Below are 24,470 nucleotides of genomic sequence, written 5' to 3'. Positions count from 1 at the left end.
GAGATTCCTCTCTTAAGAAGTCAGAATGGGAAGAAATTCCTTAGCTCAGGAGTCAGCAGTGTTTGGGTGGCTCTCACCGTGCCCGAGAGTCGCGTGAGAAGGAAATTGTCCTTTCCTTGAAGAGCTTCCAATCCCCAGCCTTTTCTCAGCAGGGCCAAGCACAAGCTGTTGTATTGCCAGCCAGCAGTGATTAAGCTCAGCTGTCCATATGCTCCACCAGAATTTATTGTGCTGCTCAGAAATCACAATCTTTTAAGGCTGATAGATACCAAGACTGATAAAATGAGGTACTTAAGTGCGTGTCAGCCCCATCTATGGGTTTTGATGATTTTGCTTGCCAAAGTGTTGAACAGAAGGAGCTTGTGAGGATGTGAAGTCAGCTGAAAATCCTTCACAGTGCCTGCTGACATTGTATCTTGACAGTCAATGCCTTTTTTTGGGATGTATGGACTTCTTTAATTTCATTAGTGATGTTAGATAAACATATTCGCACCAATGGAGACTATTCCCTTTGCTAGCAGCTCTACCTTCTGATCAGAAATACCTGCAGCAGATGAACAGACCTTAAAAGGAGTAGTTAAGCACTGAATGTTTCATCAAATGTAAAGTGGTCTACATGGTTTAAGTACTTTATTCTTACCTGTGTGCCTGTGAAAGTGAATGGAGTAGAGGGAAAAGCTTTTATAGCTCCTGGAGAAAGACATCGCTGAATTGGGAGTGTGCAGTTTTCAAACAACCAGGAGGAGAGATGCCAAAATAAGTTCATCCCTTTTCAAGGTGCTGTCACTGGCAGCCTTCATTGTTCTTCTAAACAACTCCTCTTCTAAAGGAAAAGTTTCTGTTTTTCAGAGATTAAAGCAGTTCTGTCTTCATTCATTGCTTTGGCACTTGACTGATTCTTCCCTAATGGGCAGATTACTTAGGAAGTTTTTGAGCTGTAATTTCAACACGTAGACCAACATGCTGACTGTTTGTGATAATATAGTTTTAAAAGTGACACATAGCATCAGCACAATTATCTCCCTGGGGTGGTTTTTTTTCAAGATGGAAGTGAGAGGGGAGGCAGCAGCATCTCACTTGAGCTTGTACCTCAGTTCTAGATGACAAATTGGCCCTGTTGCAAATTCTTTTTTCCATAGTCTTTTGTCAGAAAGTTTATTGATAGCCAGAGTCTTACTGAATAGTTCTGCCAGAGTGTGCTTGGAACATACTGCATTAAGCCAATATTTGTGTGTGGCATCTGCAGTGTTTGCCTCACACAGTGACTCCACAGTTGGGACAGCAGCAATGGGGTGGTTCATGAGAGAGTTTCCCATGTGGAAACCCTGGGGCAGATGTCTGGAAGGCTGAGAATAATGCATCAGAACAACATTATTTCACAAATTGTGGAGCGTATTGACACGTGAAATCAACAGATCATCTCTATAAAATGTCCAGTGCCCTTCTGAGGGCCAAAAAGCCAAGGTTTTGCTGCCTTAAGCACCAAATCAGCTAGTTAACATGTTGCTCTCCAGGAATGAGTAATTCACTTTAAGTGCCAACCAGGTTTGGTTGCAATCAATCAAAGTATTTATTGCTTCCCCCTAAATTGATGCTCTCTGTACATTTTTCTGAGAAATCTGAATTACTTGTTCAATGTTATTCCTGAAAAGAAGAATCAATGAATGCCAGCAGTTCTCTCTAGTCCAAGTCATTTACTCTTCTATCTCTGCAATTTCTGGTTTTTAAGGTAAAATTTCTGGTATTACAAGGTTTTTAAGGTATTGGAAAACAGGGGTAAAGAGAGGATGCTGCTGAGAAACTGGCAGTGTTATCTTTGCTCTCTGAGACACTGGCCATGATGTGCTGATGAGCAAAACAAGCTACCAAGTTACTGCTGAATGAGCCAGGGATGGGATGGCTTTCCAGCAGAGCTCTGTAGGTCACACATCAATTGCATTGCCCAAATGTCCCACATTTCCATCTAAAGGCACCATGAGCTTAAGTGGATTTGGTCAAACCTCACATTCAGGCCAAGTTTCCAAACCTGCAGCACGATTTTCACACTTCTTGGAGAAACCAGGGATACATTATCATTTGTTACAAGATGCTTTTTAACTCTGCTAAGCAATACCTCCTTGCATGTGTTGGTTCAGCACAGAAGCAGCATCTGGAGCTGTGCCTGGGCAGCTGTTTGGGGAGTCCCAGCTCCTGTTCAAGGAACGTGGCTGTCTCTTCTGTGCCTGCCTTTCAAATGGCACTGTTTGGTCTTCCTCTTCAGTCACCCAAGATTAGAAATTATTTTCTAAATGGGAAAATCTGTTTTAGGTCTTCTATCCCAGTGCCTGAAACAATTCTCCAAGCTTCTGCTGCACAACTGAAAGGATAAAATTATGATCAGTAAGACTAATTTATTGTAGGTGGAAGTGCAGTTGACAGGGAAAAATAGCAATTTACATTTTCCAGAACGAAAGGGATTCCAGGAGGATGTTGTTTGTTTTCTTCTGTCCCTGCTTTCCTACCAGCATTAGAGTTTCATGTCCACCAAATGCTAGTGAGGTTTTAATGCTACTTTGCTGTCTCTTATAGTTAGCACTTTCCAGCCATGGGTCTTCATAGAACCAGCCCCAAACCACTCCTTTTCACAACCCAAACTCACCCTAAACCTTCAGAAATTTGGGAAAAACACTCTAAATGTCCCAAGCTGTTGTACTGTTCTGACTTTTTATATTACCTACGCTTGAGATCCATCCCTTTCATCAGACACTGCCTCTGGTCTGCACCGTTTCCATGGAAAGCTTCCTGCATTTTTTTGAAACTCCAGAGAGTGCCAGTAAATTTCCTGGAGACTGCTTGGTATGGCTGTGAGGTGGCAGCATGGTCTGGTGGTGAGGAGGAGCAGCTCTGAAGCTGTGTTTTCTTTTTTGCCATGCTGCTGAGGAACCTGGAACCAGAGACTGCATCTTTCCATACCTGCACTCCCCTCACATATTGCACCTTCAGCCTTTGTTGTCTGCTTTTTGGGCTTTAGCTGGCAGTTTCCTGTGGGGTTTGTACAGGACCTGGCATTCTGGGATCCCTGTCTCACTTGGATTCTTTTAGGCATTGCTATAATATAAACCAGCTGCACTAATATTTTAGCTGTAGGGAGAAATGTACTGGTTTGATGTGTGCTGTGTAGAAGAAAGAGAAAGCTACTGCCCCTAGCCCAAAAATGTGAGTAGCATAGCAAATATGTTAGTGATCTCCCAGAAATGTTAAATGAGATGGATTCTGCCACTGCCTTCATTGCACTGTGGGCTTTTCAGAGAATCTCTTGTCTCAGTGAAGCTTCAGACTGATGTGCTGAGGAGAGCTGGTGAACCCTGAAAATAAGGCTGAGTCCTGGTGATGAGTTTTAGAGCAAGATTTTTCAAGGGGGGCATGTTACGAAAGGAGAGGATAAATGGTCTGAAAGATCTGTAAGAGCCAAAGCACTGCAGCTTCATGGCAGGGCTTTGTAGAAAGGCCAGATAGATGATGGAAAAGGGTAAATAACTTGCAGAATAAAAAGATTGGTGCAGTGTGGAGCAGCAGTCTCCAGGTGTGCAAGGCTTTCCTCACACAGGGATCCTGCTGCTGTGTCTGCAGCAATGGATCCCTGCACTGCAGCTGGAATGGTGCTGGCAGCCAGGATGAGGAGCTCTGCCTGACCTTGGCAAGGGAGACAGGGCCAGACCCTTCCCAGCTGGTCAGAAGCACCAGCAGCTGCCCAAGGAAAACTGGGATCCGCAGCTGACACTGGAGCATCCTCCTACCAGCCAGAGTAAGCCCTGTTGCAAACTTTGGAGTTGAATCTCTTCCCTTGAAAGACAAACACGAGAGTGAGGAGTGCCCTGACCTGTCTGGAGGAGCCCTGGAGTGCAAATAGCAGGAGAAGGTAACGAGCTGAGTACAAAAGCAGGTTTGTAAATGCCAGTGTGTGCTGGGGAAAATATATCTAATGAGCTGGTGTTGCAGCTGTCTTCCTTCTCCCTCTGTTTGATATCTCCAACATGCTGCTTGTGTCCTTCAGGTCTCACCTGAATTTCTTTTGATCAAGGCTGATGGTGGGATAATTTCTTCTTTTGGCCTGAGTTGCTTGATTGGCAATTAAGAGAGATTTGTCTCAGGCTGGCTGTGGAAATGGGGTCACAAAGCCCTGTTGCTGTGGGGCTGCAGAGCAGTGCTGCCCTCCCAGGTGTTCCTGAGGTCACAGAGTGAGGCTTGGGCAGTAGGAGAATGTGCATCACCTGCTCAGTGTGTGGCCAAGGGGTGGAGACCACATAGTCCTGACTGTGGGGACTGCAAACATCTGGGAAGGGGACCTGAGGTTTCCATGCCTGACTCTTCCCAGCTCCCTAGGGTGAGCTCTTGGACCAGGGCAGACCTCTGGGAGTTCCTCCCATCCCTTCTTGACCTGCGAGGGACATACACATGTGACCTTTCTCTGTAACTTGCACTTAACACTGTGGAACAGTGGCTCTCTCCTAGCCAGATGCACAGCTGTGGTCAAAGTGGTTTCTCAGAGTAGCTATGAGGAACCACCACACCCCTCTTTTTTTTTATCTCTGGGAAGAAAATTCCAGAAGAACATCTTTGATCACTATGATAGAAGCTGTTATTCTGTGAAAGCCCACAGATTTGTCCATCCTCTCCAGCACTTTTCCAGCAACCAGAGATACTGGAAGATTCTCACATGTCCTGCCCTGGCATGGCCCAGTTATGGAGCTGTTGTCCTTGAATTTGTCAAACCCATTTTTGATGCTGTTGTGTGTCTGTTGCCAGGCTCTGGGGCAGTGAGTTTCAGCAGTTCACTGCCTGATGAAGAGCTTCACATCATGAGAATACAGAGTGTTTTCAATAAAAGATATTTGGGAATGGGATCTTCTGGGGTCTCTTACCAGCAATGGCCAGCAGTGCAGGATGAAGTCACTCAGTCTCTGCTCTGGTTTGCATGGAAAAAAACAGCACATAAAGTTCTATCACGTCTTTAATGGAAATGAAATGATAAAATTGGGATAATACCTACCTCATGCTGCTCTTGAGGGTTAATTAATGTTTACAAAATCACTTTAGGTCCCAAGATTTAATTGAAGGAAAAATATTACCATATAAAATAGCTTTTTATGCAGGCACTGCTATAGGGTTTCAGCTGGGCAGAGTGCCGTGGCAGCCAGCATTAGCACATGTTTTACTACATTTATGGTTGTGAGGCTTCCTGTAGTTTATATGAAAATTGTCTCTCTGAAATCACAAATGAAACATCAGTGTTTTCCTCTTCCTTTGAAAGAATATTAATTTGCCATCTCAGGGCTTGACTGACTATTTAAGCTGCTGTAAATACAACTCTCCTTTGAGAAAAAAGGAATGGAATGTCTGTTCCCTTGCTTGGGATGAGCTGATACAACTTGCTAATGACTCCACCTTTGGATGCCATGGATGTTGTTGGCTCATCTGAGCAATAAATCAGGCTGGCACTGGGTGTCCTGCTGTAGTTTAAGGGTGTGTTTGGGTGTTCATTATAATCTCCTGCTATCAAGAGATTTTAAATACAGCTATAAAACTTCATTTCTGGAGTTAAATTTGACTGTGGAACTATCAGCCAGGGAATGAGTTCTGTTATAAGTGGGATGTTTTGGTGAGTTTTTCTGGTTTGGTTATTTTTTGTTTGTTTGTTGTTTCTTTGCTTTGTTTCAACCCTTGTTTAAGGGGTTTTTTAAAGATGGAATAGCAGGAGAAGGAGAAACAACACTGGGCTTGGCTGCCTTCAACTGTTGTAATAAAACCTTGTCACTGCATAAATGTCACCTTACTTCTGCTGTAACATTTTTTTATTCCACTGAGTGATACAGGCCAGGTGAACTTGGAGGTTGGATTGGTTACTCAAGGTGTTTTGTTTTTTTTTTCCTGCCCCCCAGGGTGACTACGACCCCAGCAAGACCAAAGTTGTCCATTTCAGCATGAACCCGATGAGTTTGGCCAAGCAGCAGCGCAAGGAGGAGCAGCAGCAGCTGCAGGAGGAGTGTGAGAGGCTGCGGGAGCTCGTGCGGGCACTCAAAGGAGGGGGCTCCATCCCTGGGAGTCTGGAAGGAGTTGGGGCTTTTCAGTCCCCACAAGAAGTTGCAGGTAGGCTGCTGGCTTCTGCTCCTGGGGATGCATTTATTCAAAATCCGTGTTGCCAGAGGAACTGAGTGCAGAAGCAGATGGAGGCATTGCAGACAGTGTGTGTGATGGAGTGGTTATATGGAAAATGAAAAAAGCTGGGTTAATGCAGGAGAGAGTGGATGTGAGGTGGCAATCCTGTGGCAGTGTGGTAGAGGGTGGGTGGTAAGGCTAAATAATAATAATTCATATCATTTGCTCATGATGAATGAAATACCAATACAACAGCCTTCATAGGCTGGTGCTGCCGACAGAGTGAAAGGAAATATTTCCTTCCTTTCAGGGCTGGTTTAGCCCTTGAGGTAGTGCAGACAGCAGGAAATAACTTTCATAGCTGCAGGGAAGCAAGTGGTTGAAATCTTTTCAGACCTGGCTTAAAACAAATTAATATTGTTTATCAGTGTATGTGTGCCCCATTAATCACAGCTACATTCAATACTCCATGAAAGCAGAGTACATCTTTCACTGAGCTAAATACGTTTCACAGAATCTGTGGCACTCCAGTACAGTCTGTCTTCCTTTCACATACCTGAGTGAGACTTTTTAGTACAGCAACCCCAAAAATCAGCACCTCCAGACATGCTCTCAGACTCTCAAAATCAAGGTAAGGATATCAGTAAAGCCTAAGCCATCACCTATAACACTGTGAGAGACCAGGCAGAACCAAGTTATGCTGAAGCCCTGGAGAAGTTACTGCTGTAATTCTCTCATGGCCTCAAAACAATTTGTTAGAGAGGAGAAAAATGAAAGAGAAACGAAGGTCTGTGTGGAGTACACCTGGTGTGTCCCAACTGCACGTACTTGGTCAGTGTCTGGAGGTCAGGATCCTCCCTCAGATGAGTCTGAAAGAGAAGAGCTCTTCCCAAAGGTCACAAGTACTGGAGACTTCAGACCCACAAAAGGGCAGAGCCCTGGTTTAAAGAAAATCCACAGAAGAAAACATATTTTTCTGTAATGAAACAGAAATTCTCAGAAAGTAGCTTGTCAGTTTTCCCATTGCTCAAGCAATGGCACTTTATTACTGCTGAGAATGTGTTTGTTCCAGCATCTCATGGTGGATTATGGTACTATATAGCCTTAAAAATATGATGGTGAGAAGTGCAGATGGGATGGTTTATAAAGTGAAGAGCTCACTGCATGTCACAAGTAAGTGACAGTTCTGTCACTCCTGTTAGTGGCTGCTCTAACAGATGCATAAGCATGAAACACTTGGCAAACATTAAAAAAACCTATTGTCTGTAGTAGCTTCCAGTCTCAGACCCCCAGTGGGCAGTTCCTGGGGATAGCTCTTGCATTGCAATTTGAATTTGACATGCAGTGTGTTTTAGGTGTTTAAATTGCAGTAGATGCAGCTGCCCAGTGCCCTTGTCTGTCCTTATGCCCCGAGTGCCAGGCACATCTGATGCTGCAGGTCCGGGGGCTGCAGTGCCCAGGGAGGGCAGGGGCAGAGAGGCTGCAGAGGTGGGGTCAGGCCTGTGCCTCTGTCACTGATGGATGAACCTCTGGGGTATCATCTGCAGTAATTAGACCATCTCTTCTGGGGGAATGTGCTCCTCACGTGTGCCTCCTCTCATGTGTTGGAATTATTATTCTGCTGCCTTTCTGTACAGCTGCTTTTAGCTGTTTGTGAGGTGCCTCTGTGCTGGATGTTACCAAATTTGTCGTTAGCTCAGAAGGGATGCATTTTTAAAGCTGTTTTCTCTTCTGCCTTTGATTCCAACAGGAAAACAAACACCTTGCTGGGTTTCAGGGTATTTCCAGCCTCATGTATGTGATGCTTTTTTTTTTTTCCTTTTACCCCAGTCCCAAGCTACATCATTCTGACTTCTGGTACCCAGCTCAGATGGAAGAGAGCATCAGGTTCAGAACATAGAAGGGTGGGAAGTACTTCAGTAGTCACAGGAGGGCCCTTTGGATTCTCAGAGTGCCTATAAGTGCATCTGGAAGTGGTTCTTGTAAACAAAATGGGAAAAAGCTGTTGAAGACTGGAGCAGCCCTGTGGATTCTTTGAGGACAGGGTGAAGGTATAGGAAGCCAGGTGATGTGATAAGATCTTAGGCATGTTTTCTTGTAGTTCATGTGCTTATGTGCATCACTGTCATGCACAGGGCACATTACCATAAATGCACCTAAACTCTCATTTCTGCTGTGGGAGCATTCAGCAGCGTAGTCAGATGCAAATGTTGGGATGTGAAGAGATGCTGAGGGTGTTACAGTGCTGACCACAAGGTTACTGGGTTATTCTGAGCTGGCTTTAAATTAGCAAGGTGAATGCCAGGATTGGCCTCCTTGCTGGAGCAGGGAGAGCTCCCAGTGGGTTTGGGGGCAGCTGATCAAGTGTGCTGTGCAGGCTGCATCCATTTCTGTATTGACTCCATCCTGCACCCGCAGTGTGGATACAGCAGCTGTTCAGCAGTGGCTCACCAACATGGATTCATGTGGCCAGAAAACTCACACTGTCTCCCTCTGGATAAGACATGGAAGATCCAGCTTTTGCTGTTTTCTTAGCTCTGCCCACAGGAACAGCTGCCACATGCCTTCTGCTTCAGTGTATTTTCAAGGTGTGAAGTGGGGAGCGTGTGGCAGAAGCTCCCTCTGCTTTGTTTGTCACTGTCCAATTGGCTACCCCAGGGAGGGAGGTTTATTGTGCATGATAAGGGAGTGGATTTCTGTGAGCTTTGTGAAGCTGTTTCTGTACAAAAATAACAAGAATTGGAGTTTTTCTTGCACCCCTCTCTGTCAGCTGCAGTCCCCATCTGTTTATCTTGCTCATTCGTGTGATACACACCGGAGGCAAATTCACTTCTCTGAGCTTTTGAGGTGGGAGGTCCCTGGTGTCAGAGTAGAATGGGGTGAAGAGAGAGCAAGGACAGAGTAGGAAGAGTGTGGATAAAAGCTGGGAGGACAACAGAGGTCATATGTAAGTTTGCATTTTGCCTTTAGACAGATAGAGGTAAATGTAAGATTTTATTGTACTGTTTTGCCATATAACCTGACTGGCTGCTTGGCAAGGTGAGGGATTTGGGTGGCCTCCAGCCAGCCAGGTTTGATGCATCCAGCAAGCTTATGTGGTATGCAACAGCTCTGCTTATGGTTCACAGAATTATAATTATACCAACCAAAAAAAGGCATTAAGGACAATGATGTTGATGGTTTTGATAATAATGTATTGGCCATTGTTAAATCCCTTCACTGGACTGGAGTGCAGCACATTTCTTGTGATTGTATTTCCGACTCCTGCGTAGGTAATAAGAAAATTATTACTGTGGACGTTAAAGCTCATTAAATGTGACTCTATTAAAAATCAAGGTTATGCTGGACTTTAAATCTCTTTGAGCATAACTGCTGGAGGCTGCAGCACAGCCTGGCAACTTGCCACGTGGTTCAGTGGCCCTTTCCTCTCATTTATGCCATAATAGTCTCTGTTCAGATGGGGACCTATGGAGAGCTATAGCAACATCCTATCCTTTTCCAAAATACAGATTGGCATTGCAGGCTCCTGGGGTGTTGGGGGGCAGGGCTGTGGGTGCTGCACTCAGGGTGTGGGCTGGAGCTCTGTGAGTGTTGTGCTCCTCTGCTGGGTTGTGTAAGAGCAGGGAGCACCAAGGTCAGACAGCCATCTGGGGAAAGGCACCGAGTCCTCCTGCCTCAGAAACAGGGATGCAGATTGTGACAGCTTTGGAAAGGTGGCACAGGGCATTGCTGCACAGATCTGAAATCTGTTCCAGTTCTGCATTTCCCTTTCCCTTGCTCTTCACACCTTCCCTCCACTGCCTCTTCTGTATTTCAGTTTGTATCTTCTGCTTTTTTTCTTCCATCTCCATAGCTTTTCCTATTTTTTTTCCCCATTTCTCTCCAGGCCATTTCTGTTTTGATCTCTCTTTTTTTGCCCTGTGGGGTCCTGGTAGACCTCTTGATTTCTGGCACTGCTAGAGATAGATTTGGGTCTTAGTTGCAAGCAAGTATCTAGATGGCAGCTAAAAGAGAGCTGGAGAAGTAATGACTTGTAACAAAGCATAGGTAGAAATGAGAGAGAATTATTCAGGTGCTCCTTATCTCCATTTGTGTTCCCATCTTAAATGTAATGTATCTGAAGGTAGGAATGGGTGATCCATGGAAGCTGGTTCCTGACTAAAAGAATGCAGTAATGTGAATTTTCCATGAGCTCTCATGATTTATTGCTATCCCATAGCTACACCAGAGTGTTCCTTTCTTCATGCAGCTTCTCCCCGTGAAAAAAAGGAAAAGTGCTTTTAATATTCTTTCTGGTGAGAGAGAGGCTGGCACCCCTACCAGGAAGGAAGATGGGGAAATCAACTCTGATTTCAACCATCTGTGGAGAACTTTGGAACTATTTTCCTAAGCATAATCTCACCAAAAAGAAAAGCTGTTCATCCATCTCAGTGGTTTCAGTGTCCTTTTCCCCTTGATAGGGAAAAAGTGGGAAAAGGGGGTCTTGATGAAGGACTGGAGAATCTCACTCTGAGGCAGGTGTTTGGTCCTAACACAGATGCTACACCTGGCATTCAGCAGGGGCTGTCCCCAGCATCACAGCCATGCCAGGGCCTTGTGAAATCTATTTAATTGGATTTAAATTGGGTAATGAATTAATATTAAAATAATCTAATCTTGTTGAAGTGACAAGCCAGAGACGGCAAAATTTGTCACTGTCCCACTGTGCCTGTGCTTCTGATGAATGTGTTTCTGGGTACAGAAGGTGACAAAAAAGGAGCAGATGGAATTTAGAAGTTGCTGTTTTCCATCCACAGTTGTCTGAGCTGTTGGTGCTTGGAAGCCTTGGTGCTTCCTGCCATCTGTGTAGGGAATCCACACATGATGAGGGCTGCACCTGTGAATGAGAACCAAGTCCAGCTGATGGAGGATCCTTCCCTGACCTCAGCTGCTGGTGGGTGCACATGTGGCACTGCAGCCTCCATTCCTCACTTTGTGCCAGTGCTCTCAGCATCCCACTGGTCAAATGGGCTTGGGCCAGGTGAGTGCAAGAGGGCAGCTCTCCTTCAGTGTCATGCTGAAGCACAGGAAGGATTCATTAGGTGACCCTTCTGTCACTTGTGTTTAACCTGCCAGTTCCCCTTCACTCATACTGAAGGAATTGCCTTTGTTCTAAGAGACACAAAGGTCCAGGGCATTTGCTGCCTTCAGATGTTAAGGGACTTTGTTAAAAACAGGATGTTAGCCTTTGTGCCCTGCCTGTATCTCAGTAAATTGCTTTCTGCATATCCCAATTTCATCTGAAGTTAATAAAGAGCTTGACTTTGCCTCTGGTGCTTTGCTGTGCACTGATGAAGGTCTGTCCTCTTTCACTCCAGAGATGGCCACATATCCTTGATGGGGGAAGAAATCCTCCCCTAATGCTACCTGCATCAAAGATTCTGCATAGCATCAGTGTGTGCAACCCACAAATGAAAGCAGCACAAGGGATGAGTTATTAGCAGCAGTCCTGACCCACTGGGAGCTGCCTGCCCTCCTGTGCTGACTCCACAGCCTCTGTAGGGCAATCCCTCCAGCTCCCAGCTAATTCTCCTTATTATTGTTTTTATGGGGCTACTTTCTCTTCTGCAAAACATTTAGACCAGTCTGGGACCTGAATTGTATATTAAGACTGGGAATAAGCTGATAGTTTAAACAGAGCTTACTTTGATTCCCTTCATTATTATCCATATCCCTTTGTCTCAGCCCAGCACTAGAGATAGCCAGGTGGTGCTGCTAAATATACCTGTTTTCATAAATAACTCTAGCTGAGTTGTGATCTCCTGTACTTTATATTGACAGGGTTACAGTGGTCAGGGGAGAGTCCCTAAATGGTGTCAATGGATTTGGGCAGTGCAGCTGTAAGGGGAGCTGTGCATTGAAGCTTTTGTGTTTTCTGATTCAGCAACAGTGCCTTTGATGGTAAATGTTCTGCACTACTGAAGTCATTGCAGGCACCTATGAAGGTCCTGGCTTGAATGAAAGTCTCAAAAGGGCTGGAAGAAATTATTTTTGGTCTTAAAAGAAAATTGCTTGAATCTTATATAGTTTTCATGATCCAGAAAGATTCCCAAGTTTTTTTTTTCTTTTTGGAGATAACACAGATGTGAAGTCATGCAGCACTGAGGATATTGCAAACACTGTGCCCTGCCTGTGGCAAGATGCCATGAGTCTGTTGATCAAGCAGAGGCTTGCCCTGAGCTCAGTGTAATCTGTGTGCTGCAAGAGGGCCAAAGGTTGCTGACCCAACAAACCCCCAAGGATGCCTGAAGCCTGCAGCTTCTTGTGTAACTGGGATGGGAGGTGCCACTGAGACATTGTTAGAACTTTCAGGCTCTGTCTGCTGTCCAGGGAGCCAGAGGTTTGTAATAAATTCTGTAAAGTAATTCTGTTGTAGCTGGTGAAATGTGTAAAACTTAGTGTCAGTCAAAGGTTACTATCCAGACTATACTTAGCCTTCACAAAGAGCAAAAAAAGCTGCAGGATTTCTTCCTGCCCTCCTTTTCTACCAATTTCACATCTGAAGTTCTTGGAGAACTCAGTATTTCTGTTTTTCTAAGAGGCAGCCTGTGAACCTACATAATACTTCCATACAGCTCCAGCAAGTCCTACAAGGGTTTTTCTTAAAGCATCTTCTGCCCTCTTCCTAGGCACTGTGTAGAAATGGATTACAAAATATTTAGTAGAAGTAGAAGCTTTGTTCCATAAAAAACCCCCAGTTTTGCAAAGAAAAAAATAGTAAAAATGTTGTGAGGGAGAAGGAAATGGAAAAGAAAATAAAAATGTATATGTGATGAGGAGCACCAAATTTAAACACAACTGAGACAGCATCTGCAATGGTTTCTGTAGCAATATGAGGAAGGAGGCTCCCAGGGGAAGATTCTCTGGGCTTATTGATCCTGACTTGAGTCTGGGTGTAATGGAAATGAGTAGCACTGCAAGAAATACAGCTGAGGAGAAAGCTGCTGGTTTCCTGGGCAAATGCATTTTCCTTACTCGGTCCTGACACAGTAAAGGTGTGGTGTTACATCTGGGGAAGAAGAGGCTGCCTTTGCTGAGGTGGGTGGGAAGGTTAGAGGTAGCTGAAACCATTACAGATGGGCAGAGAGCAAGGTTAGAGGTGACTTCAGGGAGCAGATAAATCAAGAGAAAATGTGTAGAGAAACCTGGGCTGACGAGGAGTATTCTGTCTCCTTCTGTATGTGGCTTTTTAGGAAAAGCTGGTAATTGAAACAGTATTTTTAAACCTGGTTACTTGGGATTCCAGTTTCCTGTCCATCAGTAGCTGAGTGAAATACAAAATGAGCATGTGGAAGAGTTGCTCTCACTACCAGAAGTAACCCACAGAAGTAGGTCCTTCATTTCTACTCATGGGACTTTCAGAGCCTTTGCAAGAGGAAAAGTCAGTGAGCGGCAGAAGGATCCAAAACCCTTCTCTCTGTGTTTTAAATCCTTCCCACCCCCACAGTCCTTGTAAAACACCATCAAATTTGTACTGTACAGAAACTGCCACGTGAAAGGTACCACCCTTTGTGGCCACAGTCCTTCTGCATCCCTCAGGTTCTTCAATGTCTCTTCTGTGCTGATGGTTTCTTTATCGACCAGAGACGGGCCAGCAGCCCATTGGGCTTTGTTTATGGTAAACTTTGGCAGTTCTGTTTTGGGATATTTGAGTTGATCTCTCGTTGCTTGGTTATGGCCTCCTTGGTGGCTGGGATGCTCCTGCTAGATCTCTCCAGCCCCGAAGGGGAGGAAATGCAGCATTATCTGCAGTTGCCCTTTGGCTCCTGTGGGGTTGTGCTGTGAGCTGCCTCTGACAGCACTTGACATCATGGAGCAGCTTTTGATTAGGCCTGATGTGCCACAAGGCCTCTGGATGTACACAATTGAAAATGCTCTTTCATTCATCAGCAGGATTGAGAAGAAAGGCTTGTGCTGATGTCTCAAATTCAGGCCGACACGATTTCCCTGACATCAGAAAATCCAGCCTGCCAGCGTGGCGGAGCGCTCCGGCAGCAGAGAGCCTCAGATCTCTGCTCTGCATCTTGTCAATGTATTGTTTCTCCTGGAAATTAAAGCCTGATACCTCTGTGAGCCAGTAGAGTGGTAGAAATCCAGTGGAGGAACTTTGCAAGGAGTCTCAAGGACATTGGGAAGTCTTAAAAAAGTCTTGTGCTGGCAAGGCGAATGTCCCCTTGGTTGGGGCTGTTTGTTGGATTCAGGAAAGATTACAGGAATGGGAAAATACTGAACTTATTTACCTCTTCCCCCTCCATACTATCCAAGATGGTTTTCCTGTTGTGATCAGCTCATAATAGGAAAAAAAAGACTGAGTTTGCTTCTTTTCTCTGGAGTCCTCGTATCAATTTACAAGTGGCCAGGAGCTGACATCTGACTATCTTCACAGGATAAATCAGGGCTCCTTAACACTGAATCCCAAATGAGGTGGGGTGAATGTGTGGAGACTGAGAAATAAAGTTTGTCTCCTCGTACCACATTTTAAAGGGACAACATGCAACTAAAATTTCAGAGCCAAAGGATAACTTTTGGCAAGGATTGTTTTTCTGCTGCATCTCCTTGTCTGTGGGAAGCTGTTTTTTCTGAGAAATACTGTTGTGCAGTTGAATTTACAGTTTTTCTTTTCACTTAGGCTGATTATTTAGGAGCCGTAAATGAAGTAAAATAAGGTTCAGTATTTTAGAGCGGCGGCTGTATTTAAGAAGTTTGTATTTGATGAGTAAGTTGATGACATTGCATTATGTGAATTTGATGTGCAAAGTTGTCACTAGAGTGTAAACATAGTGACAGCAGGACCAGCAATTCCCAGCCTAATCAAGTAAGCAGAGTCACACATTCTTTGAGCTATAGCGTAATAGAGACTGATTTACATATTAAAATGAGAGAAGCTACACAGATCCAACAATTAAGTTGATATTTTAATTGCCTAAAAGTCAGGAAATTCAAAGTTATGTTGCCTGCATCAGTTAATTTGTCACCCACATTTATTTGTGGTATTTCCAATGACTTTATTTGGTACAAAACGAATGTGGATTTAAATACATTAAATGTTAGCTGTGGAAGAAAGGAGAGCTTTGGATTTGCTGGTTTAGAAAGCAGACTAAGAGAATTGAGAATTCAATTCTTGGTCTGTTTAAAAGTAGTACAAACAAATTTCAGGTAATTTCTTTCTTAATATTCAGGTAGACACATTGGGAGGGAGGGAGAGAGAGCTATATTCAAATGCAATGAAAAAAATTCTCATTGATCTCAATAGACCTTGAATTGAATCCTTAACTTCTTGTTTTCTTTGTAAGGAATAAGCTTTATTTAATTGCAAATTCACACAAATGCACTAGTAGCACTAAGAATTACATCAATATATGGATTCTGTCCTTGATGTTTATGCTGGTTTCACAGGGCTGATCTTGCATTCAGATAAGCTCTCAGTATACAGCTCCCTTATCTCCCCATGCTGATGTTCTGATATATGAATGCTTGTTCCCTGTGCTCACAAAAAGCTATTCACATGCCGAGTCTGACGATTTTTTTATAATCCTTCTTTGAATTAGACTACAAAAAGAATGTGTTTGAAAAGGTTAACTAATGGATACATTTTTCTCCCTGATGAGGAAAAGAAAAATGGTGAAGTGCTGAAAAATGGTCAAGCAGAGTTTTGATCACGCTTTTCTAATCAAATACATTCTAGGTAGTGAACAAGTAGGAGAATAGTTAATCCATAGTGGATTTATTTGGAATGGAGAACATCTATTTGGAAAACAATCAGCATACAAAAGCAGACACTTGTAATTACTTTGTTGTCTTAATCATGGCACTGACATCAGTACCATGATGTGGTAGAGTTCTGATATCCCTTAGAATGTGGTGCTGACATAAGGATATCTGCAGGATGGGAGAAAAGCCTGTCTTGGCATCTTCACCCCTATCGACCTGGCTTGCTAACACCCATGTGTTAGGTCAGTAAGTAGATGCAGTGCTCTCTGTGCTGCTGGCTGTGGTCTGGGCACCTCGTGCTGCTGGTGCTGTTTTGTGCCAGGGAGGAAAGGCTTTGTTAAATCATAGCAAGTCCTAAAATGCAGGAAACTCATGTCTCCCCATCAGGGATTTCTGAGCATCTGGGAGCAGCCCATTCTTTACAGTGAACTAAAGCTGCTAGGTGTGCTTTGTGTGTCACAGCACTGATGCATCTTCCCTTGCTATTGCAGTGTTTCCATGTTTTCTCCATTTCAGTGCCAGCTTGTCTTGCATGTCCACTTAAAGAGGAGCAGGTCAATCCAGCTTCCATTAGGAAACAGCATATTCCTTCTTACATACAACCGGCTCCAGCTCAATGGATGAAAATCAAACAGATGAAAAGCTGGAGATGAGATCAGATTCACAAATTGCCTTTTCTCTCTCTGGCATTTCTGTCTCTGTCGAATAGCAGAGTCTCGATGGGTCCTGTTGGAGGGCTGTGGCATGGTGGGTAGTTGGGCAGGTATGCAATGTTGTAAAGTTACCTTCTGCCATGATCAGACACCATCATAGGTGTGCAGCAAAAGTACCTAAATTAGATAGATCAGAGGTTTCTGTAAGGAAGGGCCGGAGGCAGCAGCAGCAGCACCACCTTCGCCGGAGACTGCGGATGTGTCATCGGAAATCTCTCCGCTGGTGGCATCAAAGCGCCCGTGCAGATCTGAGGGATTCAGCAAAGGCTTTCTGAATAGGCTGGTAATGACGACGGCGTGTGATTCCCCTTTTAGACTGCCATGCTGCCTTCCCTGAAGTGAGGCAGGATTCGGGCAAGGGGAAGTTTCTGTCTCGTTTTAGCAAAGCGATAAAAATAAATCCCGCGTTCGAGCCGCTGATGTTAGAGCCGCGTCGCAGATGTGGGCTAAAGGCATCTCCATCGACAGCCACCATGAGGAGGAACTCCAGGTCAGGTTGTTTCCACGATGAGTCCCTTCCCTGCTACGTGGGCAGGATGCTGATGCCTTTGCAAGCTCCCTGCAGAACGTGTTTGGACTCCCATGGTGCTACAAGGAGTAGCAGAGATTACTCTTCGCTCCCGTTTCAAAGCACTTCTTTCTACTACAGCATCCTTCACATTTTACAATGAAAAGTCCCAGGAAAGGGGAGGGCAGCATTACCTTGTGCTTTTATTCCAGAGTGCCTAGGAAGATTTGGTGAAGAGAGAAGTTTTGAGCAGAATGTTCCCGCATATGCAAAGGCTTCATCTGTAAGGTGATGTCCTAAGCCAAATGGAGAGGCTGCTTGCAGCACTTGGGAACAGATTTAAAGCTAATGGCATCTTAGTTACGCCTCAGGTAGCTCAGAGTCCTCAGCTGCTAACCCCGACAGAAATAAATAAGGATAAAAATTAGAACCAGGCATATCACACCTCCTGCAGCATGTTAAACACTGCTGTTCTCCTCTGTCAAAGCTGGAGTGAGCCAGGCTCTTCCATACAACCAGGGCAAATAAGCAATTAGCAAGAGGTACAGAAATAGTGTTTAGGAAGGTATAAAGTTGCTCTGAGAGCTATTAAACACCTCTCCTTGTTTTGCTCATTGTTTAGAGAGGCAATGTTTGACACTTAACAAAAGCTGACTAATGCTTTGGGTTTTTTTCCTTTTAATGATCAGAATTCAGGGGATGGCTGACTGTGACAGGCAGGAGAAAGAACTGCCATCCAAGTGAAGCTCTTTTTAATTAGAAAGCCCCTTGGATGATTTAGTTTGCAGTGATATGAGTGCTGGCTGGTTTGAATGTGTCAGTGGTACTGACCAGCAGGATGCAGTCCTGTTCTGCAGGTTCTGGTTTGCTCTTCAGGCATCAAGAAGGGAAGCTGCTCCAACAAGGAGAGTCTGTGGGAAATTATAACCAAAGCCAGCCCTGCTCACAACTTCACCATCTGCTGGGAGAGCTCTCCCTTGGATGTCAGCACTGGTGGGAGCAGTCATAGTGATGATAATATTTTCCACTTCTGTAGCACCTTCTGTCCAAAGGTCTCTGAGTATGCCAGAGGTATTAGTTAGGCACCCGTGGGAGGAGGGCAGGAGTCTCCACACAAGCTTTTTTTTGCTCGCAGAGTCTAAAAAGATTGTGGCACTAATCTTTGGGCAGGAATTCCTTCTATCAGGCAGCTCTGGAAGAACTAAAAACCTTTCATAGTGTTTGAATCAAAGCTTTATTAGGAAAGCAGTCTGGCTGACACTGATCTGCTGGACTGAACTTATGCTCCTGAGTGGTCTTGTTTGGAGGAGCAGCAGAAGCTGGGTCTGCTGTTGGTGGCTCAGAGTTTCTTGTAGCATAAGACTTGGAGTAGGTCTTGTAACTTGTGTCCAGTGCTTAACATATGGCCTTCTGAGGAAACTGTGCTCTTATGATCAGATGGAAATCTCAGTGCTATGCTCTACATGTGAAAAATCATGGAATCATATTCTAGTTTGAGTTGGAAGAGCCCCTTTAAAGTCATCTAGTCCAACCCTCTGCAATATGCAGGAGCATCTTCAATTAGGTCAGGTTGCTCAGAGCCCTGTCCAGCCTGACCTCAAATGCTTCCACCCACCACCTCTTTGGGCAGCCTGCGCCAATGCTTCACCATCCTCATTGTAAAAAAGTTCTTCCTTAAATCTAGTCTGAATTGACCCTCTTTTAGTTGAAAACCAATTGCAGAAGCTCTGCTAAAAGGTCTCTCCATGTCTTTCTTATAAACCACCTTTAAGAACTAAAAGGCAGCAATAAAGTCTCCCTGGAGTTTTATTTTCGATAACACAATCTTTCTTTTTCATAACCTGCATTCCCACAGTCTTCAGGAAATGCATGAATAGCATTGAATGGTCCATCAGGAAGGAAGCATGCATGTGAAAAAGGGAAATATTGGACCACAAATCTTTAATTCATGATGCCAACAGTCACAGTCCTGGATTTAAAAGTATGTTCCCATGAAGATCCATTTACCATGCTCTTCAGTTGGGTAGAGTTGTCACAATGAAGCTTTTCCTTCCCCTTGAGTGCAAGGCATGAAATGAAATCTCCCAACTAAGAGCAAAGATACACCTGCTATCCATGATCTCTAGGAGGAAAAATACTGTTCTCAAGTATCCATTATATGGTGTGTAAGTGTATTTGAGGCTGTTAAAGACAGTTATCCTCAGAGATTTATATGTAACAGGTTAGAACGGGGGAGGGTGGGGAAACAAACACTTGCTGTGTTTAATTATTGCTGGGTGCTGCATGCACTTTTCTCCATTATTTACTTAATCTTAAATGCCAGATGCTAAAGGGCACCAGCATCAATTAACTGCATAATTAGACTTGCAAAGAAATCATGTAATTTAGTTATAGGCAAATAAAAAACCCAAAAACGCACTGAACAGAAGCTCAGGGCTCTCTCTGCAATCATTTTGAAAGCTCCCTGCATACATTGTTTGCTTTCATTGCTCACTGGAAACTCTTTGGAGCACTCTCTGTGCCTCTTGCCCTGTAGGGAGCCAAATGTCTGGATGCAGCATCTCTTGTTCATTCTGAGTGGATTTAGGCACAGCTTGCTTTGTTGCTTTCCAAGTTCTTTGAATAGAAGTTTGGATGAAGGATTTATGGGGTGCCTCATCCTGATCCAGAGCAGAACCTGGCCCTCACCCTTTCTGTGCTCTGCATCCCCTTTTGTGCTTGCTCTGGGTGCCCAGTCAGGGGAAGACCATGTGCTGCTCCCCTGTTCCTCCTAGGAAGACACATTTTTGTGTTTTGCAGTGTATTTTAGTATTTTAGCATGCAACCCAAGAGCACCCTAACTTTAACAAAAAAGCCCTGCTTCCCTCACCTCAAAATAATAAGCAGCCAGGTACTTTTATTCCATTAGTTCCCACTCTTTAGAGTGTTCCCAGGACTGGAATGCATTTTGTTTTATCAAGGCTACAACTCTGTCTGAGTCCTTATGTTGCACATTGCTGTAAGAGGGTAATAATAATGGCCTGGCCTTGGGTATTAGCAAACTTTTCCTTCTGGAGAGCTGCAGCTGCCCCTGTGACTCTGGTGCCACTGTTCCCACTTTGGTATCAGCAGCACTGTCATTGCACTGCCTCTGCAGCATCCCCTGTTTCACAACTTTTGTTTCTTTCTCAGTGCCTGGATGTTGGAAGCTGCTGACATGTATTTTCTCAAATGTCCTGAAACCTTTCTGAAAACAAGGTGGTGTTCAGCTTTTGAGAGCTTTGTTCTCCCTCTGTGCCTGTGCTGTCTCAACACTGCTCTTTTCCTTTCTGAAAATGCGACCCAGCCCTTACAGAGTTCCTTATTTCTTCAAAGCACTGTATAAACATTATCTAATTAAGTATATATAACATGCCCTAAAGTATTTTAAGGGAAAACTGCAGCACAGCATTGAAGTTTCCAGCCACTTGATCCAGTGTAAAATCTGATTGAATCACTAATTATTTTTCAAAATGCTGTGCCTAATGACATGTATCAAGACAGTAAAATCAGAGCTGCAGCCAGAAGGAAGCATTGGGAGCCAAGGAGAGAGGGGCTGTCAGGTAAGTTCTGTATTACTTCTGGAGTTAGTTTGGATCTGCACACTGAGGTAATAAACAGAACAACAACAAAAAAAGAGTTGCTGCAGCATTCAGATCTTTCCTGTTTTGATATATATAATCAGCTCTACATTTCCTGTTGAAATGTTCATTAAAATTGCAGCCCCTGTGATTATGCAGCTGCCTAATTCAAATCAATGGGGCTCCTGAAACGATTTTGGATATTTTTAAATACTGCTGTAGAACTTCCTTGTTTACAATGTTATGATTAAGTGACTTTTTCTCTAAGTCATCTAAAGCATTAATAAAAATCTCTTTAAGTTTTCTCTAATTTTTTTTGTTTGTTGGTTTTGGGTTCTTTTTTAATCTGAGCAGCTGCAAGTAATGCAAACCTTTCTTTATGGTTTTATCTTTTACTTCTTACTACAGAATGTCTTTTTTGACTGATAACTAAATCAGAAACCAAATTACACGAGTTCTTTATAATCTCTATTAAGCCAAAATTGACCTTTTTTTGTTTTGGAATCCAAATACTAGTAAATAAAATTAAGGGAACAGCAGAATAAACCTCACTGAGAGTCCTGTAGATGGTGAGATGGAGTGAATGAGTGGCTGTGTGGCACTTGCTTGCTGGCTGGGGTTAAACCATGACAAACAGTCATGCTGGGCTTCCAGCTCACCAGCTTCTGAGGCAACTGTTGATAATGCTGCCAAGAAGATTATAATGTCCAAAGGGTCAAGTACTTCAATAGGTCTCATGCTGAAAGAGAGGTAATTTCAGTTTTACTGGAAAGATGTATTCAAGGTAATTTCAGCTCAGGAAATTCTACTTTGGAATGCTTCAGAGTGATGCCAGGGCTCTTGTCAGTTTGTTTTAATGGCTTTGGGTTTATTAGCTTTTCACTTTTCTAATACCTTCAATCCTTTTTACTGTTTGTTACTGAAGCCTTGGCACAATTCTGATGTGTTGAAGTTGCAGACATTACAGGAAAATACCTAAATCAAAACATTGTGGGAGAGAGGCAGCGTGAACAAGCAGATGTTTACAATCTCTGACTTCTGTGGCTGAGGAAAAGCAAACACAGTTCTATAAAACCCAACGTGGTAAAAGCATTTTAGTTACCTGTAGTTACATGCTTCATCTGCTTGCAAAGGTATTTTTCTAGTTGTCTTTTGCTGTTATTACCTCTTTCCAGCTGTACTTATTAACTCCTTTGTTTAACTCCACTTGGTAGTTGTCCCACTGGGGCTGCAGGAGCAGGGAAAGAGGCAGAGCTGGCACAGCTCAGGGCTGCATCTCTTGGTCACATCGTTCCTTGCTGAACACATCTGCTCGAGCTGGTGCTGCCAGGTCAAGCCAGATGTGAAGCACTGCAGATGTTTGAGTGTGGTTGAGCCCAGATGGTCTGATACCAACCTGCCAGTGATGCTGCCTCTGTTACATCCCTGATCAGAGCAAGGGGGATGATACTGTGGAAACTGCTGGTCAAAATTGGTCAGTGCTGGCTGGAAATGGCCAACTGTCTGGTGATTGGGTTGAGAAATACTTGAAGATTTTAAATGAATCCTTGTTCTGTGGTGCTGGAGAAGTAGGATGCAGCCTGTAGGCTTGAGAAGTGAGAATCATTATTTAGTATCATCCTTTGTGTCCTCTTGGTATTCAGAACCTATTCACCTATTGAAAGCTGGAGGTGAATGCTTTGGATGTGGACACGAGAAGTGAATGAGATGGAAGGGGACAAGAGAGACCAAAGCTTTTTCTTCTTTTTACAGAGAATAGATTGAATGTGATTTGGCCACTGCACCTTAATGGGTAATCCCCACTCTGAGCCTCAGATGAAAAGAAGAAATCTGTAAGGCTAGAGATAATACAGGAGGATTTTTGCAGACTTTTCTCAGATGTAAAGTGAGCTACTGAATAGCACAGCCTTTAAGGATAACTTTTTCTTCGAGCACAGAGCTAATTCACTGATTTAGCCAAGCTGGGTAAATCTGTTTCTCCTTGCTTGTACATCCCACGCACACAGATCTTTTGTGAAGACCATTTTTCCTTTCCTCACTTGTTCCTCAATGTACACTTTCCCTGAGAGTCTCTGACCTGTTTTGGCAGAGCTGCTCACGCCAACAGCATGGTCTCCATGGCACTTGGTGTCATTGACCTCAGAGGGAAGAGTCCACAGCAGCAGCAGTGAGTAAAATATTCTCTAAACCTAAATGAAGTGAATCCTTCTTGTGGGAGGCTGCAGTGCAAGAGATCAGGACTCTGTGCACTGCCTCCCTGGTGTGGGGTGGATCATTGGAAACCAGGAGTCAAGGTTACCTCAGTGCTGTGCTTTTGTTTCTATCCCAAAATAATCTCTTTGGTGACTAAGCATGGGAGATCTTGATTTTTTGACTGATCTTATTCCAAACAGGATAGTCCTGCACTAAGCCAATGTTTGGTGCAGAGTTCTCAGGAGACAGAGAGATGGAGGAGTTCAAGCAATGTCAGAAAGCAAGAGAATCTTCCCAACAAGTAGGGCAGGAAGAAAGGATGTAGAGGCTGTGCAGGAGAAATTCAAGATGAAGTTGGAAAAGAAAAATAGTGAAATTCTGGAGTAGGCTGTTCTTTCAGCCTGCTACTACAGTTGGTGTGGTGGAGCTTGCTGCAATGAGTGTGTTGGCCTCTCAGGATTCCCAAAGTGCTCTGCAAAACTTCACAGCAAAAGGAAATTTGCACGGGGATTGCTTCATCCACCACTAATGTGCATCTATGGCTCGTGTGAAGTACAGCAACTGCTTAGTGCCCCACAGGGGCCATCCCAATGGCAGAAAGTGAGAAGGATCTTTTTAACTTGAAAGTGGAGGAGGCAGAACGTGGCTACCAAATGGCATTTGTACAGGACTGATGCCATAGTCCTGGGTCATGCCCTCAGCCCATAAAAAAAGCTCTGCCAGGAAAAATGTTTTACCTCTTCTGTAACATTCCAGGTCTGAGTCTCTTATCTCCTCTGAAAAATGGACTATCCAGAGCTCAGTGTGCTCCCTGCCATAACCTTTAGCTCATTAGTGATTCAGGCAGAGAGTGCCAGCTATTGAATCACAGGGCTGGCACCCAGCTAAAGGTCGGGATTGTGTCTACGTAGATGAAAGCAAGCACAACTTCTTCTTCCCAAAAGCACTAATACATGGAAATGGAAAAGTTCTTGTGAGTTCTGCAGCACTCACATCAGGCTTGGAAGCAAACAGACAGGTAGGAAAAGGCAGCTTCCCAGCTGGGGAGAACCACATCAAGGGACTGATGGAGTTTAGGAGATGTGGGCACAAGCAAACAGCCATTGTTATTCTCCAGGGTGGAAGAAAATGTGTATCTGCCAGCAAATGCAGACAGTACCTGGAAGCAATTTGAAAAGCCAGGCTAACTCCCATAGCTTGCTGCCCTCCAAGGTAACACTTTTCCCTGTGTCCTGTATCCCACTGCAAAGGTTTCCTGCTGCTGTTTTTTCCAGCTCATGCTTATTTCTACAGTCTCTGCCTCCAGCAGCTTTTGAGCTAACTTTGCTCTTAAAACTCCTTGCCTTTTGTAGTTTGAGTTGAGTGATAGAGGATTGAATGCCTTGCATCTGTAGGGAAAGACAGTCTCTCCTTCAAGACATGCATGGACTTACATATCTCTGCTGCATGTTAAATTGAAGGATTTTGCCTCTGTTAGTTGGGATTTCTCAGTTGTTAAAACATTTCAATGCCTGTCATTAGCAAAGGGACATTGGGCTGACAGAACCCATTTCTCAATCTTCCACATTTACT

General features: G+C 44.1%; 1 protein-coding gene across 2 annotated transcripts in view; it reads left to right on the top strand.

Moving 5' to 3' along the window:
• Positions 1 to 24,470, top strand: part of MAD1L1 (mitotic arrest deficient 1 like 1) — a 348,568-nt gene that overhangs the window by 220,578 nt on the left and 103,520 nt on the right. The window contains exons 1-2 of one of the 2 annotated variants that reach the window (XM_050980223.1): positions 5,392 to 5,638; positions 5,919 to 6,126. In XM_050980223.1, the coding sequence (XP_050836180.1) occupies positions 5,961 to 6,126 (166 nt within the window). In that variant the 5' untranslated portion in view covers positions 5,392 to 5,638; positions 5,919 to 5,960. Of the gene's footprint in view, positions 1 to 5,391; positions 5,639 to 5,918; positions 6,127 to 24,470 lie in introns of those variants that run through there. The other variant, XM_030229927.2, reaches the window with a different exon arrangement.

The sequence above is a fragment of the Serinus canaria genome, chromosome 14 (assembly GCF_022539315.1).
Source record: "Serinus canaria isolate serCan28SL12 chromosome 14, serCan2020, whole genome shotgun sequence".
In the NCBI taxonomy this organism is placed as follows: Eukaryota; Metazoa; Chordata; class Aves; order Passeriformes; family Fringillidae; genus Serinus; species Serinus canaria.
Note: the sequence above shows the minus strand (reverse complement) of the source record. Positions and strands in the feature narration are given on the sequence as shown.